This window comes from Pseudophryne corroboree, chromosome 1, assembly GCF_028390025.1.
Source record: "Pseudophryne corroboree isolate aPseCor3 chromosome 1, aPseCor3.hap2, whole genome shotgun sequence".
NCBI lineage: Eukaryota > Metazoa > Chordata > Amphibia > Anura > Myobatrachidae > Pseudophryne > Pseudophryne corroboree.
This window is the reverse complement of record NC_086444.1, coordinates 664,798,549-664,818,521: the sequence shown is the minus strand read 5'-3', so window position 1 is coordinate 664,818,521 and position 19,973 is coordinate 664,798,549. Positions and strand designations below refer to the sequence as shown.

At 44.5% G+C, this 19,973-nt stretch overlaps 1 protein-coding gene across 3 annotated transcripts in view; it reads left to right on the top strand.

The window, feature by feature from the left end:
• The window catches only part of SUSD1 (sushi domain containing 1), a 669,144-nt gene extending 649,720 nt beyond the window's left edge, over nt 1-19,424 (top strand). For 2 of the 3 annotated variants that reach the window (XR_010175769.1, XM_063914696.1), the window contains 2 exons: nt 13,009-13,056; nt 19,028-19,424. Coding sequence is in view for 1 of the 3 variants with exons in the window: in XM_063914696.1 (XP_063770766.1) it covers nt 13,009-13,024 (16 nt within the window). In the remaining 2 variants the exon portion in view is untranslated. The remainder of the gene's footprint in view (nt 1-13,008; nt 13,057-19,027) is intronic. The other variant, XM_063914695.1, reaches the window with a different exon arrangement.
• The last annotated feature ends 549 nt before the right edge of the window (nt 19,425-19,973 follow it).

Sequence of the window (19,973 nt, the reverse complement as noted above, 5' to 3'; positions counted from 1 at the left end):
TGAATCCAAAACCAAAACACAAAACACAAAAAATGCCCGCTGCACATCTCTACTCCTAATTACCATGTCACAGGCTGGGTTTAAAAAATGACAGGAGCTGGTTGGCTGTTGACTTTATCACCGTGATATTTATCACTTTTCATGGCTTAGTACATTTGCCCCTAAACCTCCAACTTTGGAAACTTTCATCTCATCAAGCAGAACCATGTATTTTCATTTCCCCAAGATACCAGGATATGACACAGTTCTGTGGTACTTTTCACACAGTGGGGGTCATCCCGACCCATTCGCATGCAGCAGTTTGTCGCTGCGGTGCAAACGGGTCTGGAATGTGCATGCACGGCGGCCGCAATGCGCACGCGCGTCGTTGCCCAGCGACAGGGGTCGCGGGTTACGTCGCGGGCAACGAAGAAAGTGGTCGCAGAGACGACCGCAAGAAGATTGCCAGAAAAAAGTTCCTGGGCGTCACCGGACCGCTGCCTGCCGTTTTCAGGGAGTGGTGAAGAAAACGCAGGCGTGTCCAGGAGAACGGAGGGCGGATGTCTGCCGTCAAAGCCGGCCCCAGCATCGCAGAGATCGTCGCACAGGGTAAGTATGTCCAGGGCTGGTCTTGTTCTGCATTAATTTTTTTTAGCTTAGCAGGGCTGCACAAGCGATCACAGCCCTGCTAAGCTAAAATACACTCCCCCACAGGCATGGACTAGTTGATCGCATCAGCAGCAAAAAGTTGCTGGCTGCGATCAACTCGGAATGACCACCTATATACGATTATTTTAGGTGAGCAATTTTATGTAATCTCACAAGGCAGCAAACGTGAACATCTCCAATGTTACAAACCAAAAAATGGTTAGAAACGCATAAAATCTTTAGAGAAAAAATAGTTTTTGAGGCAGTGCATGAATTGATTGAAGTCATCTGAAAATAGAACCAAAAAACACACTCTTTTTTAATACAGGTTGAGTCTCCCTTATTCAAAATGCTTGAGACCAGAGGTATTTTGTATATGGGATTTTTCCGTATTTTGGAATAATTGCATACCATAATGAGATATCATGGTGATGGGACCTAAATCTAAGCACAGAATGCATTTATGTTACATATACACCTTATACACACAGCCTGAAGGTAATTTTAGCCAATATTTTTTATAACTTTGTGCATTAAACAAAGTGTGTCTACATTCACACAATTAATTTATGTTTCATATACACCTTATACACACAGCCTGAAGGTCATTTAAGACAATATTTTAATAACTTTGTGTATTAAACAAAGTTTGTGTACATTGAGCCATCAAAATACAAAGGTTTCACTGTCTCACTCTCACTCAAAAAAGTCTGTATTTCGGAGTATTCCGTATTTCGGAATATTTGGATATGGGATACTCAACCTGTATATCTGAGATAATAAGAATAATTGAACATTGCAATATATTTAAATGAGAAAACTATATATTATTCATTTATTCATTAATTGAGTCACAGATGATAATGATTTATGACTGCCTCTGAACCGTCCATGTAGGGACGCATCTAGAGAGGAGGAGGCCCATTTGCAAACTCAATCTGGGCCCCCTCCTCTCTAGCCGCCGGCAGCGCTGAAACTCTGGGCACTAGGGGACCTTAGTGTTGTCCCAGAGTCTAGTGCGTATGCTCAGGTCTCTGGGAAAATGGTACGGTGGCGCCATTTTCTGTATATATATATATATATATATATATATATATATGCAGCTCAGTCTGATATGTTCTACCATATGAGCATAATGTCTTTGAACAGATTAAACATGCATATACTAGACGCTGCACCATTTGTCTGTCCAGAGCCGACCCTTACCAATATGATGCCCTAGGCAAGATTTTGGCTGGTGCCCCCTAGCACCGCCGCTAGTTCCGCCTCTGACCCTGCACCCATTTCCCAGCACCATCACCCCTCACCCATAGCAGTCTTCATTTTAGTGCTCCTACTCCCTATATTTTAAATAGGGGCATGTTTTTGCTGGGAAGGGGCATGGCCACACAATAGTACCCCCAATTCAAATTACACCACACAGTAGTGCAATCTTATTCACATTTTATCATGCGATAATGTTCCTTATTCACGTTACATCACACAGTAGTACCATATTTCTTTATATACATTACTCTTCACAGTAGTGCTCCTCATTCACATTACACCACACCATATTGCTCCTTATTCACATTAGACCACACAGTAGTGACCTTTCTTTACATTACGCCACACAGTAGAACACCTTATACACATAATGCCACACATTAGTAATTCATTTATACACGTAATACCACACAGTAATGCCCCTTACACATATTACACATTATTAATGTCCTTATAAACAGAATGCACCTTACACATTATGCCAACCTTAATTAATGCCCTTATACACATAATGTCCCTTACACATATGCCGTACATTATTAATGCCCTTATACACATAATGTCCCTTACACATATGCCGTACATTATTAATGCCCTTATACACATAATGTCCCTTACACATATGCCGTACATTATTAATGCCCTTATACACATAATTACACAAATAATGTCCCTTTCACATATGCCACACATTATTAGTGCTCTTATACACATGACACACATAGTGCATCTTACACATATGCTGCACATTATTAATGCATTTATACACATGACCCACATAATGCCCCTTATACATAAGCAGAACACTATTGCACATCCAACCCACCCGCTCACAGCACTCATGGCCGCTAATACTGTGATCTCTGCCTCTGCTTGGATACACATGGGTTCTCATACATCTTGCCTCAATACACCATGCAGCAGGAGATGCCTGGAGTGAGTCATCTGGCAGCTCTGCTAACATCGGGCGCCTTTTTTTTTAACTAAAATGCATCTTATTTGTATTACTATGTGACTAGAACGCACAAGCAGCTTCTGCTGATTAAAATGATATGCGGCATGCCTATATTCTGTGTGCAGCTGTGGCTGTATCTGCATACGAAATGCTACGTTACAGTGATTTCCAAGAATACACTGTAACGTAGCATTTTATATGCAGATACAGCCATAGTAACACACAGAGTATAGGCATGCCGCATATCATTTTAATCAGCAGAAGCTGCTTGTGCCCCTAGTTTGCCTATAGCTAGGGCCGGCTCTGTGTCTGTCCCATGGATTACCAGTGCTGTGAATCATGATAACCTAGCCACCACCTTTAGGCAAGCACTGTGGGGGTAAGACACCCCTAGCACCCCTAGGGTTGAGGCAGCACAGAGTTTTTCAGCAGACAGCATAACTCTGGGATGCCTGAGAAATTTACACCAAACTTGGTACACATCTGACTTACAATCTCGAAAACACCCCTCGCACCCCTAGGGGTGGGACAGTAGCACAGAGTATTTCAGGAGACAGCATAACTCTCGAATGGCTAGACCAATTTACAACAAACTGGGTACACATATGACTTACACTCGGGAAACAAACAATTTGGGGGTCAGACACCCCTAGCACCCCTAGGGGTGGGACCGCAGCACAGAGTATGTCAGCACACAGCATAACTGTGGAAGGCCTGGAGCAATTTACACCAAACTTGGTACACATATGACTTACAAGCTGGGAACAAACACTGTGGGGGTAACATGATGTGAGGAGGGGAATGCAGGTAGCACAAACCCCACACACAGAGTTATATAGTGGAAGTAGCACGGTCCCCCAGCAGCACAGAGTGTATCAGGAGATACATAATGTGCTGTGCTATTTTTAAATTAAGGTTTCATTTTATTGATGTGTATAACATTTTACATGCTTTTTTATACTATGCTTTTTTATACTATGTTATTTATACTGTGTGTTTAATATTTAAATTCATTTTTGTAAACAAACATTCTTGAAATCCCAGGCAACGCCGGGTACTCCAGCTAGTATCCTATATAATGAAAGTCTAAAGGTGCATACACACGGCGCGATTCTGCCTAAAGGCTGTTCTTGACTTTGCAATTTCCCTTGAACACTCCCTGGAGCCCAAAACCACCGATATTGACTATACACATGGTGCAATTTTGTCTATGTACAATTTTGACTATACTAGAAACTAGATTGTACACTTTCTAGTCAAAATTGCCATGCCTGCACAGTCTATTTTTACTTGCAATACCGACTGCGCGGTAGAGCGCATCAGCATCGCAAGCTGTATACACACGGGGGGGTCATTCCGAGTTGTTCGCTCGTTGCCAATTTTCGCTATGGTGCGATTTTTTTGCAAACTGCGCATGCGCAGGGCACGCAGGGCGCATGCACTTAGTTATTTAACTAAAAACTTAGTAGATTTGCTGTGGATTCTGCGGCGCTTTTCAGTCGCACTGCTGTTCGGTAAATGATTTACAGGAAAGGGGCGTTTCTGGGTGGTAACTCAGCGTTTTCCCTGCGTTTGCAAAAAAATGCAGGCGTGTCAGGGAAAAACGCGGGAGTGTCTGGAGAAACGAGGGAGTGGCTGGCCGAATGCAGGGCGTGTTTGTGACGTCAAACCAGGAACTAAACGGACTGAGCTGATCGCAATCTGTGAGTAGGTCCATAGCTACTCAGAAACTGCAAAGAATTATTTAGTAGCAATTCTGCTAATCTTTCGTTCGCAATTCTGCCAAGCTAAGATACACTCCCAGAGGGCGGCGGCCTAGCGTGTGCAATGCTGCTAAAAGCAGCTAGCGAGCGAACAACTCGGAATGAGGGCCACGGTGCGATGTGTGCTAACTTTTCTTACAATTGTGACTATATAGTCAAAATTGTAAGCACACATCACACCGTGTGTATGCACCTTAAGGCTGCTCCTCACCTCTGTTATGTGCGTCGGTGCCCACTAGAGGCCGCCACATGGATTAAATGAATCACAAATAAAAAGTGACTGATACTGCTGACAGATGATGCAGCCTCCTCCTAACTTGCTGCTACTAATATTAATAATACTGATCTGACTGTTTCACACGTGCTGCATGTAAGGAGAGGGAGCTGTGGAAAGGGAGAGAGTGTGAGTAGGAGCAGATAGGGACTAGGGGGTGGAGAGTGAGGTAGAAGCAGATTGGGACTGGGGGAGAAAGAGAGAGGGCAGGAGTGTTGGGGCTGTCCTTTAAAAGTTCATATGATGAGTAGAGATGACCTCCTGGATATGTGCGTCTTTGTAAAGAGTCCCTCATACCAGAATACACCTAACAATTTCAATCAGAATGTGCAAAGATACTTTTTCCATATATTAAAAGGATTTTACGTCACACATATAAAATTCTCAGTCTCAACCTTTTGTGGGCCTGATGGTAGACAAATGCAACCCGCTGTCAACCCTAGCTGGGGAGAGCTCATAGACAACATGTTGAGCCACTCAAGATAAGATGATGTAACCCAATGCATTTCGTCACTCGTGACTTCGTCAAAAGTATTTAATGAATGGCTCGTGTGCGATAAATTCTTCTCTTTTAAAACCAATAACCAACCCTTATTTGAAATGTATTTAAAAAGATAATTAAACTTCTCAAGCCTGAATACCACTTAGATAATGGTTGTAGCTCTTATCGTAACTCCTTCAGAGGAAACAAGCTGTACATGTGGTCCCAGTGCTTGACCTGCACTACCTAGGGGCAGAGAAAGCTGTGCAGAAGGCTGCATATCACAGTGAGCTGAAGCTGGTGTTATTATCACAGGGCACACTGCAGTATTTTTTTTACATTTTGGGGCCTCATTCCGAGTTGATCGCACGCTGCCGATTTTCGCAGCACAGCGATCAGGTTACTACTGCGCATGCGTATGCACCGCAATGCGCACGCGCGTCGTACGGGTACAAACAGCATTGTTGCTGTGCAATGCTTCTAGCGGTGATTCCATTTGCACAGCCGTTCGCAAGGAGATTGACAGAAAGTAGGCATTTATGGGTGTCAACTGATTGTTTTCTGGGAGTGGTAGGGAAAACTCAGGCGTTTGCAGGGCGGGTGTCTGACATCAATTCCGGGACCGGACAGGCTGAAGTGATCGCAAGGGCTGAGCAAGTTCAGACCTACTCAGAAACTGCAAAAAACTTTTTCGTCCCGCTCGGCTGCACATGCAATTGCACACTTGCAAAGCGAAAATACAGTCCCACGTTGGCATAGCTGCAAAAAGTAGCTAGCGAGCGATCAACTCGGAAGGAGGGCCTTTGTTTTTAAATAAATTTGGTCAGATCACATTTCCAATTATAAGTATGGGAATTGCAATCTTGCTTACTAAAAAAAAAAAAGTGAATTAAAGTGTTTGTAGCAGGTATTCACGAAAACTGCTTCAAAAGCACTTTAATACATTCAGGTGATACTAAAATAATGTGAATCAGAATCAGCTTTATTGACCATGTATACTTGCGTATACTAGGAATTTGTCTTCGGTTAGCTAAACAACAGCCAGGTAGGTAACAGATAAGCAGGTGGGGGGCAAGTAAAGTCATACAGATAGGAATACCGTAGGGACACAAGTTAGTTACATGTACGTCTAGTCAGTCATTGTTCAGGAGTTCAGCAGGCAGACCACTTGGGGAAATAAACTTTTGAGACTTCTGGTGGACCCGGCCCTGTAACGCCTGTCTGAAGGAAGCTAGTTAAACATGTTGTGGCCGGGATGTAGCTGGTCCTTTACTAGCTTCGTTGCCCGCTTTTTAGCTCTTGACAGGTACAGATCCTGGACTGAGGGAAGGTCGGCCCTGATGATCTTCTCTGCGGTTCTGACCACCTTTTGGAGCTTGCATCTGTCCCTCGTGCTTTCGGAGCCGTACCATACCAGTATCGAGGAACACTGTACCGACTCCACAATCACGGAGTAGAAGAGGAGCAGGAACTTCTGTGGGATGTTGAATTTCCTTAGTTACCTAAGGAAGACCAGCTCTGCTGCGCTTTTCTGACAGTGGTGTCAGCGTTGGACCCCCATTTAAGGCCCTGGGAGATTGTGGTCCCTAGGAACTTGAAGGAGTCCACTAGTGATACCACACTGTCAGCAATCGTTAGCGGAGGTGCACTAGCTGACTTCTTCCTGGAGTCCACTATCATCTGAACAGTTTTGAGGGAGTTGAGCTCAAGGTTGTTGGGCCAACTGGTCTACTTCCCGTCTATAGGCTGATTCGTCCCCGTCCTTGATGAGGCCGATGACGGTGGTGTCGTCGGTGAATTTGATGATCTTTACTGATTGCGCCTCTGAGGTGCAGTCATTTGTGTACAGGGAGAAGAGCAGGGGTGAGAGGACACAGCCCTGAGGTGCTCCTGTACTAATGGGCCGCGCTTGAGAGATGAATTCCACCTCTTTCACCACCTGTGTCCGATCTGTCTACTATCCAGGAACAGGTAGCTTCTGGGACCCCTAGGCAAAATAATTTGGGGTGGAGGATGCTGGGGACGATTATATTGAAGGCTGAGCTGAAATCGTGTAGGTACCAGGAATGTCTAGGTGCTGTACAATGTAGTGCAGGCCCAGGTTGACTGCATCCTCGACACACCGATTCGATCGGTAGGTGAACTGTAGGGGGTCCAGTTGGGGGCCAGTCACAGTTTTCAGGTGATTCAAAACCAGACGCTCGAACGTTTTCATGACCATAGAAGTCAGTGCTATCAGCCTGTAGTCGTTCAGGTTCGTGATATAGGGTTTCTTGGGGACCGGGACGATAGTGGACCTTTTGAGGCAGGAAGGGACATTCTGTAGCACCAGCGATTTGTTGAAGATCTTGGTGACTATGGGGGCGAGCTGACCCGCACATGCTCTCAGGGCAGATGGTGACACTCCGTCAGGACCTGGAGCTTTCCTGGGTTTGTCCATTTTGAACAGTGCCTCCACCTCTTCTTGGGCGACTTGCAGTGCCTGGAGTTGGCCGTCGGTGTTCGGGTCATAGTAGAAGTGATTGTTTGGTTCGCAGGGGACTTCTTTTGTGAACCTTTAATAAAAGTGGTTCAGCTCGTCTGCTAGGTCTTGGTGCATGTTGGTGGACTTCTGTGTTTTCTTGTAGTTGGTTATGGATTGCATTCCTTTCCATACAGATATGGGGTCATTGGTGGAGAGATCATTTATCAGCTTGTCCGAGAACTGCTGTTTGCTAGCCTGATTTCTTTATTTAGAGAGTTCCTAGTTCAGTTGTATAGTGCTCTGTCACCACTGCTATAGGCCTCCTCTTTGGCTCGACGAAGTTGCCTGAGCTGGGCGTTGAACCAGGGCTTGTTGTTGTTGTTGTAAATGCGGTAAGTCTTGGTAGGTACACACATGTCCTCACAGTACCTGATGTAGGATGTGACAGTGTCTGTTAGGTCGGTTGCCGAGGCTTCGGAGACCCCCCATTCCGTGCAGTTGAAGCAGGCCTGGAGCTTGATCTTAGCCTTGTTGGTCCATTTCTTAACAGTCTTGACGACAAGCTTAACGCTCTCAGCATCTGTGTATAGGTATGGAGTAGGTGGACGAGGCAGTGGTCAGATAGACCGAGTGCAGCACGCGGGATAAACCGGAAGGCAGACTTGTGGGTAGTGTAGCAGTGGTCAAGGGTGCGTCCTTCCCTAGTGGGACACGTAAGTTGTTGTTTGTACTTAGGTAGCTCCTTGCTCAGGAATAGGGTGTGAAAACACCCTTTTTACTGTACTTTTTTTAGTAAAAATAATATTGATAAATATGCCCCATAGGGGCCGATTTATCACCAATCGCGTCTCAGGATGTGATGTGAGGTGATAAAATCCACCCAATCCACAATGTGATTATTGGTTGCGCATGGATGTATCAATAATCGCATGCAGGGACGGAGCTTGCAAGAAAGCTCTGTCCCTGAGATGCCACTCCAGAGCACTATTGGGGTATTCTTGATGAAAAATACCCCGAGTGTGTGCTGCGCATGTGCTGACGGGTCAACCCCACCTATCGCGACTACCCCGCGCGCGCTGCTACCCCCCTTGCCTGCATAATTACCTGGTGATCGGTGTTCCGGCGTGCTTCTCTGGCTCTGGCTCTTCTCTGGGAAATACAATGTGGTTACTAAAAAATTTGAATTAAATGGTTTGGAGCAGTTTTTCATGAAAACTGCTCCAAAAGCTCTTACTTAAGGCTTAAGTACATTTAAGTAAAACGGAAAAAAAACACCCTTTTTCACATTGTTTTAGTAAAAAAAAAAAAGAAACAAAACAGAAACGGTTTTCACTCAAAGGGGTAAATTTACAAAACTGGGAGTTCTATTTAAGATGGGATGTTGCCCATAGCAACCTATCAGATTCCAAGTATTATCTTCTAGAAGATGCTAAAAAATGAGAAGTAGAATCTGATTGGTTGCTATGGGCAACATCTCATCTTGTATAGAACTTCCATCTTAGTAAATTTACCCCAATGAATCAAATGAAATATCTATTTTTATTAAAACAAAAAGTATCACTTCTTAGTGGAAACTTTTCAGAAGTCTGTCCTTCAAAGTTATCCATATCTTTATCAGTAGTTGTATTTATAGTGTAAACACTGAGAACTGTGAATACATTTTTTTTTGTCCTTACACGTTATTATATGTTTAGCTAAGGAATCAAATCTTGTATCTGTTATGTTAAGGGTTATATACTAAAAGCATTTGTGCAAATTATGATAACATTTCCAGTTAATCATTTAGCTCCAGAAATGAAATAACAAGTTTTTATTTTTAAACAAATATCTATCTAGCGATGTGTCTTTGGATGACCTCTAAGGGACTGATTCTGAGTTTGAAGCAAAGCAAAAGAAATAATGAACTTTGCACTTGGACAAACCACGTTGCAATACATGGAGAGCAAATACATTATATTTTTTTTTTTGCATGCAGGATAAATACTGGCTGTTGTTGCATGTAGCGCACAAATGCTGATCTGCATTAAATTTACACTGAATGTATATTTAAGTTTAGACACCTACCTCTAACATTTAAGTCTCTCTGCAGATTTTAAATCTGTCCCAGCTGCAAAAGATCCACTTACTGATGATGTTGATCAGGACCACATTGGCTTTGCAATGATTCCTTGTGCCCCCCTCCTGGGATAAGTTGCAAACTTTGCACTAGATTCTGTATCTGTCATTATCCAGGCATATCTTACAGTACATGTACACACATTAGGGTCACAGGCTCAGCAGAGCCAGCCCTGGCATCCCTTACAGGTAAGGATCCCTGACTCAGCTTCCTCTGCACCCCCCTGGCTACGCCACTGAGGTATACCCACCAATAACAAGCGTACATGTAATAAACTTAACAAAAAATACCAAAATATCTGCAATATATATATGCTAAAAATAACCACTTGTTTAGAGGTGATTCTGTTCTCACTTCCTGCTAGCAGATCAGAGTGTGGGGCTACATTCAGGTCAAACAGAACACCCAGGCTATTCAGATTTTTATATAGGAAAAGAGAGCCAGACGCAGGGAGAGGAAGACATGGCTTTAACAACAGTCACTTGTTAGCGTTTTTCCCTAAGTCCTTTCCAATTGTGTGTGAAGTGCCACAATTCAGAGATGGACACAGAACACATCATTCCTGTGGCCATCAGTAATGGACAGCTGAGAAGTGTTATATGGTGGATGACTGCACTGATCGCTTCCCCACTGGATTCACCAGTGGACATCAATATATTCTGGTAGTAGTAGGCCATAGGCTATGCAGCCCACTATCCACACAAAGGCAGTTCTGCTAAGATTCCATAGCTAAGGAATTGTTACTCACTTGGGAATACCCTATGAGATCCTCACAGATCCCCTTTTATGTCTAAACTGATGAATGACATGTGCCAAATTTTAGAGGTAAAGACTGCTCGTACTTAAGTCTATCATACTCAAAGTGATGGGCTGGTAGAATGCTTTTTACAGAACCTTGAAGAATATGAGAGGAAGGCTGCAGCTCTGGAGAAAAGGGATTGGGATACACTGCTGCTCTACATAACCACAGAGGAATCCCAGGTCTCTACTGGGTTTATATCTTGATTTACTTTATAGGAGATGGCCAAAAGGTATGTTAGACATGCTAAAAAAGGGGAGGGAGCAACAGCCTACAATGTAACCAAATCTAGTGCAACACATAGTGCATATGCAAAAGAGGTTAGGAAAGAGTCCGTGTAGTGTAACAAAACATAAGGGAAATCCAAGAAAGGCAATGTCAAAACTATGATAGGACAGTTATAGTCCAGTTATTTAAACCTAGGGATAAGGTTAGTTCGTTCCCACACAACACTGTAAGTTTTTTGCTCATTGGCAAGAGAGGGAGAGGGAAAGAGGAGGTAGTACATCATGTAAACCTCTTTACTATAAGTCTTGGCAAGAGGAAAACCCAGCACCCATAATGGTTGCAAGTGGAACTGGAAAACCTGGAGTTCCTGTAGGGCCTGGTTTGCCCCAAGTCAAAGTGAGAAAGATGCTATGCTGGAATGGAGATTACTTTTATTCTATTCCTGGATGTATGAACTTAATAGAACATGATATTGTTACTCCTCCTGATGTGGTTGTAATACCTTGTAGAAGATAAGAGCTAGAATCTGATTGGTTGACACGGGAAACAACTCCACTTGTGAATGCCCACACATTTGTAAATATACCCCTAGATAAGAGTCCTCAAACGTGGTTCTCAAGACACCCCAATGTTCCAGGTTTTAAGTTTATCCATATTTGGCCACAGGTGACTTAATTAGTACCTTAGTCAATTTGATCTAACCATCTGTGCTGAGCCATGGATATACATAAAACTTGGCCTGTTGAGGTGTCTTGAGGATGGCATTTGAGGACCTCTGCCCCAGATAAATGGCCATAGGTGTCATGTGAATGGTTTTGTCCAATAGTGTTGTTTCTAAAACCAAATGGGAACCATACCTTATTGCAATGACTTCAGGCAATTCAATAGCATTTCATGTTTTGTTGCATATACTATGCCTACAGTAGATAAACTAGTTGAGAACCTTGCTTTCAGAGGGCCATCGAGCATCATACTGTATGCTGCATATTTGTATAACATTTTAATATACTTCTGGGACTGGAAATCACATATGGCTTAGGTGGAGAACATTTTTAAGATCATTGAGAATTGCAGGGATGACAGCAAACCCAGTTAAATATTTGGACTATGTGCCTGACTTAGACCTGATCACTACTGTGTATTTTTGCACAGCGGCCGTTTATTGAACCGCAATGCACACGTCGCCGCCAAACAGCGACAAGCTGGTGCAAAAATGACGATCACACAGCCATTTTCTGGGAGAGTCAGGAAAAAAACAGGCGTGCCCAAGCGTTTTCTGGGAGAGTGTGTGACGTCAGCTCCGGATCCGATCAGCCTGTTCTTTTTGCACTGTTTTTATTCAAATAATAGCCTCAAGTTTAGGATTGTGACTGTATTGTCAAGGATATTGGGCCTACTTCGGACTGGATCGCTGCTGCGGCAGTGACCGCAGTCTGAAACCCTTTGGGGAGTGCGCCCATGCACCCCGGTAGGCCAGGTGAGATGCTGAAAGCATCTCAGGGCTGCGATCGCCTCTGCCTGATTGACAGGCAGAGGCGGTCGCGGGGCGGGAGGTGGCGTGCCAACAGCATTAGAACGCCATTGGTGTGGTGCGGTCCGGACAGCGCAGGCGTCTCTGGACCATTGCAGCGGCGGGCAGGGAGCTACTCAGCTGGTGCAAAAACATTGCCGCTGTGCGATGTTTTCCAGGGGGAAGTAAGGCCTGACATGTGGGGCGGACTAGCCCTGTGCTGGGCGTCCCCCCACATGTCAGAGTAACTGATTGTAGATGTGCTAAATTTAGCACATCTACAATCAGATCTGAATCACCCCTATTGTCATAAATTACTTTCCAGTGAACAGAAGTACAGTATGCTACAGTAAAATGAAAGAGCCTTGAATAAAGTGGGATACAGAGGCCATTTGGGACTACCTGATTAATTTGAGTATTTATACTTGTTACTGTCCAAGTAAATAAGGTGACTTGTTAGTCCTTTGCGTTACAGAAATTACATTTTAAGTGGAACTTAGACCTGAATTTTGTGCTTCCCCTTAGAACCTGCATCACCTGATTTGGTGATACTAGGAAGAACGATGTGACAAAGTAAGGGACACACGTGTCTGAATTATATGTTTTAGATACTGTATTTGTGCACAAGACATATTGATTAGATCAGATGATTTGTGTTAATATAAACTTACACTGCACATTGATAATTGCATTTTTAGAAGCACATTTGTCAGTAGATTCAATATTAAATTGCCTGCAAATATATGTTTTGTTTAGTCATTTTACACTTTTGTATGGTTGATGTTGTTATTTGAGTTTATGTTCCATCATAGGAAACATTTCCATAAATGCAAGGCATGACACATGGGAATGAAAAAGTTTAAATGGCGGGAAAAGGGGGTTTATTTATAATCTTTTGTGCTTGCCATTGGTTCCCCTACTCATCTCCTCAGCGAGGGCTATGAAAGAGTATTGGGACAGTTTTGGTGCTCTGGATTTATTTTTTCTAGTTGGCAGGGTAGGTTAAGTGTAGATGTTGTTCCTGCATACAGAGTGAAGCTAGCCTTTTTGACACCTGGGGAAAAGACTCATCACAGTGCCAATCCCGTCCAAGTGAATAGTAGTCATCCTCTACCTATATGACTGCCATACAGGGCCGGTGCAAGGTTTCTTGGCACCCTAGGCAAAATTTCAGCCTCCATCCCCCTTCCCCCCAAAAAAATAAAAAAAATAAAACCATTGGCCACCACAGGAATAAATTACAACAAAAACATTTGTCACTTTCAGGAAAAACTAAAAAAAACACTTTGGCCTCCACAGGGTAAAAGAAACACACATTGAGGCAGACGCACACATACACTCACAATGACACTCATACTGAGGCAGAGGCACACACACACTCATACTGAGGCAGAGGCACACACTCATACTGAGGCACACACACATACTGAGGCAGAGGCACACAAACACACTCATACTGAGGCAGAGGCACACACTCATACTGAGGTAGAGGCACACATACTGAGGCAGAGGCACACACACTGAGGCACACACACACACACACACACACACACACACACATACTGAGACACACACACTGACACACATACTGAGGCAGATGCACACACACTAACACTCATACTTAGGCAGATACATACACACACACATACACACACACTGAGGCACACACACACTGACACTCATACTGAGGCAGACACACACACACACACACTGACACTCATACTAAGACACACACACACTGATACTGAGACACACAAACACTAACACGCATACTGAGGCAGAGGCACACACACTGATATTGAGACACACACACACACACACACACACACACTGACACTCATACTGAGACAGAGGCACACACACACTAATACTGAGACACACACTCACACTCATACTGAGAAACACACACTGAGACACACACAAACACACACTGACACTCATACTGAGGCAGAGACACACACACACACTGATACTGAGGCACACACACATACTGAGGCACACACACACACACACACACACACTCATACTGAGGCAGAGGCACACACTCATACTGAGGTAGAGGCACAAATACTGAGGCAGAGGCACACACACACACTCATACTGAGGCACACACACTCATACTGAGACACACACACTGACACTCATACTGAGGAAGATGCACACACACTGACACTCATACTGAGGCAGATGCACACACACACACACACACACACTGAGGCGCACACACACTGACACTCATACTAAGGCAGACACACACATTGACACTCATACTGAGACACACACACACACTGATACTGAGTCACACAAACACTGACACGCATACTGACGCAGAGGCACACACACTGATACTGAGACACACACACACACACACACACACACACACAACCACACTGACACTCACACTGAGACAGAGGCACACACACACACTAATACTGAGACACACACTCACACTCATACTGAGAAACACACACTGAGACGCACACAAACACACACACACACACACTGACACTCATACTGAGGCAGAGGCACACACACACTGATACTGAGACACACACACTGATACTGAGGCACACACACATACTGAGGCAGAGGCACACACACACACACACACACACACACACACTCATACTGAGGCAGAGGCACACACTCATACTGAGGTAGAGGCACAAATACTGAGGCAGAGGCACACACACACTCATACTGAGACACACACACTGACACTCATACTGAGGCAGATGCACACACACACACACACACACACACACACACTGAGGCACACACATTGACACTCATACTGAGGCAGCACACACACACACACACTGATACTGAGACACACAAACACTGACACGCATACTGAGGCAGAGGCACACACACTGATACTGAGACACACACACACTGACACTCATACTGAGACAGAGGCACACATACACTAATACTGAGACACACACTCACACTCATACTAAGAAACACACACTGAGACACACACAAACACACACTGACACTCATACTGAGGCAGAGGCACACACACACTGATACTGAGACACACACACTGATACTGAGACACACTCTGACACTCATACTGAGATACACACAAACACACACATTGACACTTATACTGAGGCAGAGGCACACACACTCATACTGAAACACACACACTGATACGGAGACACACACAAATACATACACTGACACTCATACTGAGACACACACACTGATACTGAGACACACAAACACACACACACACACACACACACACTCATACTGAAAAAAACACACTGATACGGAGACACACACACACACACAATCACACACACACACTGACACTCATACCGAGGCAGAGGCACACACACTGATACTGAGACACACCAAAACACACACACACACACACACTGACACTCAGACTGAGGCAGAGGCACACACACTGCTACTGAGACACACACACACACTGATACTGAAACACACACAAACATGCACTGACACATACTGAGACACACACACTGATACTGAGACACACACAAACACACACACTGACACTCATACTGAGACACACACTGATACTGAGACACACACAAATAAATACACACACACACACACACACACACACACACACACACACACACACACACTGACTCATACTGAGGCAGACACACTCATAATGAAACACATAGTGATACTGAAACACACACACTGGGTGACATACTGAGACACACACTGACATACTGAGACACACACACTGATACTGAGACACACACAAACACACACACTGACACTCATACTGAGACACACACTGATACTGAGACACGCACAAATACACACACACACTGACTCATACTGAGGCAGAGGCAGACACACTCATACTGAAACACACACACTGATACGGAGACACACACACACTCATACTGAGGCAGAGGCACACACACACTGATACCGAGACACACACACACACACACACTGATACTGAGACACACACACACACACACACACACACACACACACTGACACTCATACTGAGAAACACACACTGATACTGAGACACACAAACACACACTGACACTCGTACTGAGACACACACTGATACACACACCCTGACTCATACTGAGGCAGAGGCAGACACACAAACACACACTGACACTCATACTGAGACACACACTGATACACACTGATACACACACCCTGACTCATACTCATACTGAGGCAGAGGCAGACACACTCATACTGAAACACACACACACACACTCATACTGAGACACACACACACACACACACACACACTGACACTCTGGGACACACTCATATTGGAGGCACACACCCACTACCACAGTAGTTACCTCCAGCTCTGATCACAGGAGCCAGTCTCCCAAACAGCAGGCAGGCCAGGCAGAGCCGCAGACAGACCACGGGGAGAACTGGCAAAGTCGAGGGGTGTGGCCTAATCACGGATATGTGGCCACGCCCCCTTTAAAAAAAACCACAAAGCAGCAGTCTATGGTGCCGGCTTCGGCCGGCATAGAAGGGACACGTTGCCTGGACCGGCCGAGGGGGAAACCACCTCTCTGCTGCCACTGCATAGCTTCTGCAGAGAGGTGGTGAATTAAAGAAAATCAGTGGTGGATTCCGGACACTGGGTAGGGTATAGTGGCCTGGAATGGCCAAAAAGCATCAGTCGCTGTCACTCGGTTTAGCAGCGTTGCAGAACTACCCGCAGCGCTGCTACTAGTAGTGTGTCCATGCCGCCGGGTGTCCTGCTGCTGCTGTATTGCATGGGGGCTACAGGGAGGGGGGCTAACCACCAAAATGACCAGGGCTCCTGGCAGCCTCAGCGTGCCGCCCCCTGAGTTCCCTGCGCTCATAGGCAGCTGCCTAAAGCTGCCTAGTGGAAGCGCCGGCCCTGCTGCCATATACTACAGAGCATTAGTGACCAACAACTGCTATATAATACAGACAGTATTATTTACCAATATATACTATAGACAGCATTAGTGACCACCATACTACAGACAGCATTAGTGATACCCATATAAAACAGACAGTATTAGTGACAGCCATATACTACAGACAGCATTCGTGACTGCCATATAATACAGAGAGCATCAAACTCTTAATTAAATCCATCAGTATCATAAAAAACCTAAATCCTTATTAACCCAATGAAATCATGAACCCCCCTTATTATTAGTATTAACTACAATAAACTATAGCCAGCCCCCCATATCCTAACTTACAGTACTTGTTGGAGATCTAATCTGCTGACTCTGTCCCAGGTAGCAGGAAGCAGCAGTCTGTCAGGCATGTCCAGCAGAGGTTGCTGCTTTCAGGGGTTCAGTATGAGTGACCGATGGATGGTATGCCGGTAGTCAGTATACCGACAGCGGCATCCCGTCCATCATAATCCTGACAGCCCTCTATTTAGCCCCCTAACCTTTTCCCTACCCTAACCCGCCCCGGGGTTGCCTAACCCTCCCCGCTTGGTGCCTAACCCTAACCCCAGGATGTCAGCGCGTCCCACTGACAGGACGATCGGGATGCCAGCTGTCGGTACTTTGATGCCGGCATCCCATTTAGAGTCAATATTTCAATGCCGGGATTGTGTCCTCCTTTGGGATCCCACCGTCGGCTTATGGACCGCCAGTATCCCGTTCGTTGAGAAGCTAAATGCTTCCCGCTGTCAGTGAAGAGGAAGTGGCACCATGCAGAGAATGATAGGAGAGACAGGGGCAGTGCAGCCTATTGCTGTAGAACAAAGCCCCTGGGAGGAGATAACTTTAGGTTGCCACACCCCTTCCCTGTTCTCCCTACTGTCTGGAATTACAGCTGAGGCACCTGCAACTCCAGATACCCTGCTGGTGTCCTCTCCCTATATCACCTTGGGTACACTCCCCCCCCCCCCCCCCTCCACCCTCCCCTCTCCCTTAGGTGCACTCCTGTCTGGATATGGTTTTCTTGTGTCAACTTTATCCAAATATACTCTATCATATGTTCTTTACTTATTTTAAACAGGTCTGGGACTCAGGGTCAACATCAATAAGGTCGACAACACTTAGGTCGACACCAATTAGTCAACACACCTTAGGTTGACACCTGAAATAGGTCTACATGGACAAAAGGTCATCATGGGAATAGGTCGACATGAGTTTTTTATGTTTTTTGGCGTAGTTTTCTCCGTAATGTGACCGAGAACCCCAATTAGTGCACCGCGTCCCCTCACATGGCTCGCTTCGCTCGCCATTCTTCGAGCAAGGTGCCTCGCTCTGCTATCACTGCGCTCGGCACAGGTTACCGTTCCCAATTGTAGTCCACGTGGATCGTAAAGTATGAAAAAGTAAAAAAATGAAAAAAAATGTGAAAAACTCATGTCGACCTTTTTCCATGTCGACCTTATCCATTTCAGGCGTTGACCTAAGGTGTGTCGACCAATTGGTGTCGACCTTATTGGTGTCGACCTGGAGTCCGGATGACATTTTAAACACATTTGCTATATTATACTGTTTGGAATATAAAAATATGGTCAGTGCAGTGATAATGTTTCTCTTTTCTTTTTTCCCAGGTATTAATTCCTAGTGTGCCATTTCAGTATTATTTCAACCATCAATATATGAAATTCTAACTAAGAAACAGGCAATATGCTGAAAAAATACAATTGAACAGATTCATGGAGATGGAAGAAACTCAAGACTCATCACATAGATAGTGGTTACAGTTTACTATAGGGTTTAATGTTGACTGCAAGAACTTTCATTGTTTTATTTATGTATTACTGAGATCAGTATCTGTCAGTGAGAAAATGGTTTAAAGCATGAAAAATATGTTGCAGTTTGATATAAGCCTTTTTATAGTATTAGACTCAAAATTGCACTTGCAATAATTTATGAAAATCCTACTTTCTCATACTGTGGGTTTTTTTGTGAAATAAGTGTTCTGTTGTATTTATTATTTGTTTTAATTGGAATAATATTATTATTGTCTTCATTTTAATGTTTTTTTTTGTTACAATTAAAATTATATTTTGAATAATGTTTTTGTGCCATTATTGTAATATTTATTACACACTTCCATTGTCCATAATTTGGTAGTAACATAAAAATATATACCTCTGTGATATGTCCATCTTTTTGATACTTATGGCCAAGGGTGGATTGGGATGGAAAATCAGCCCGGGAAATTGATGGAAGCAGCCCTAATGGGGGGTGGGGTCTATTGAGGGGGTGGGGTATGACAAGAGGAGCGGGATCCCTCCTTATAGGGCCTGATTCTGAGTCGAATGCAGTTGCGGCCTTCCTTACATCTTTTGCTGCAGTTGCGTCTATGACTTTATACTAATGCCACTACAATGTGCTTCCCTGCTGAATATGCAAGGACTGAGACACCCATTGTGCCTACAAATGCTGCTTTGTGCGTATTTAGACACTGCCATCAGTTGCACCATTGAAACTTTAACCAGCCGTATGCTAGGTACAGATCATTCGAGTCTGGCCTCCAATGTGAGTGATTCA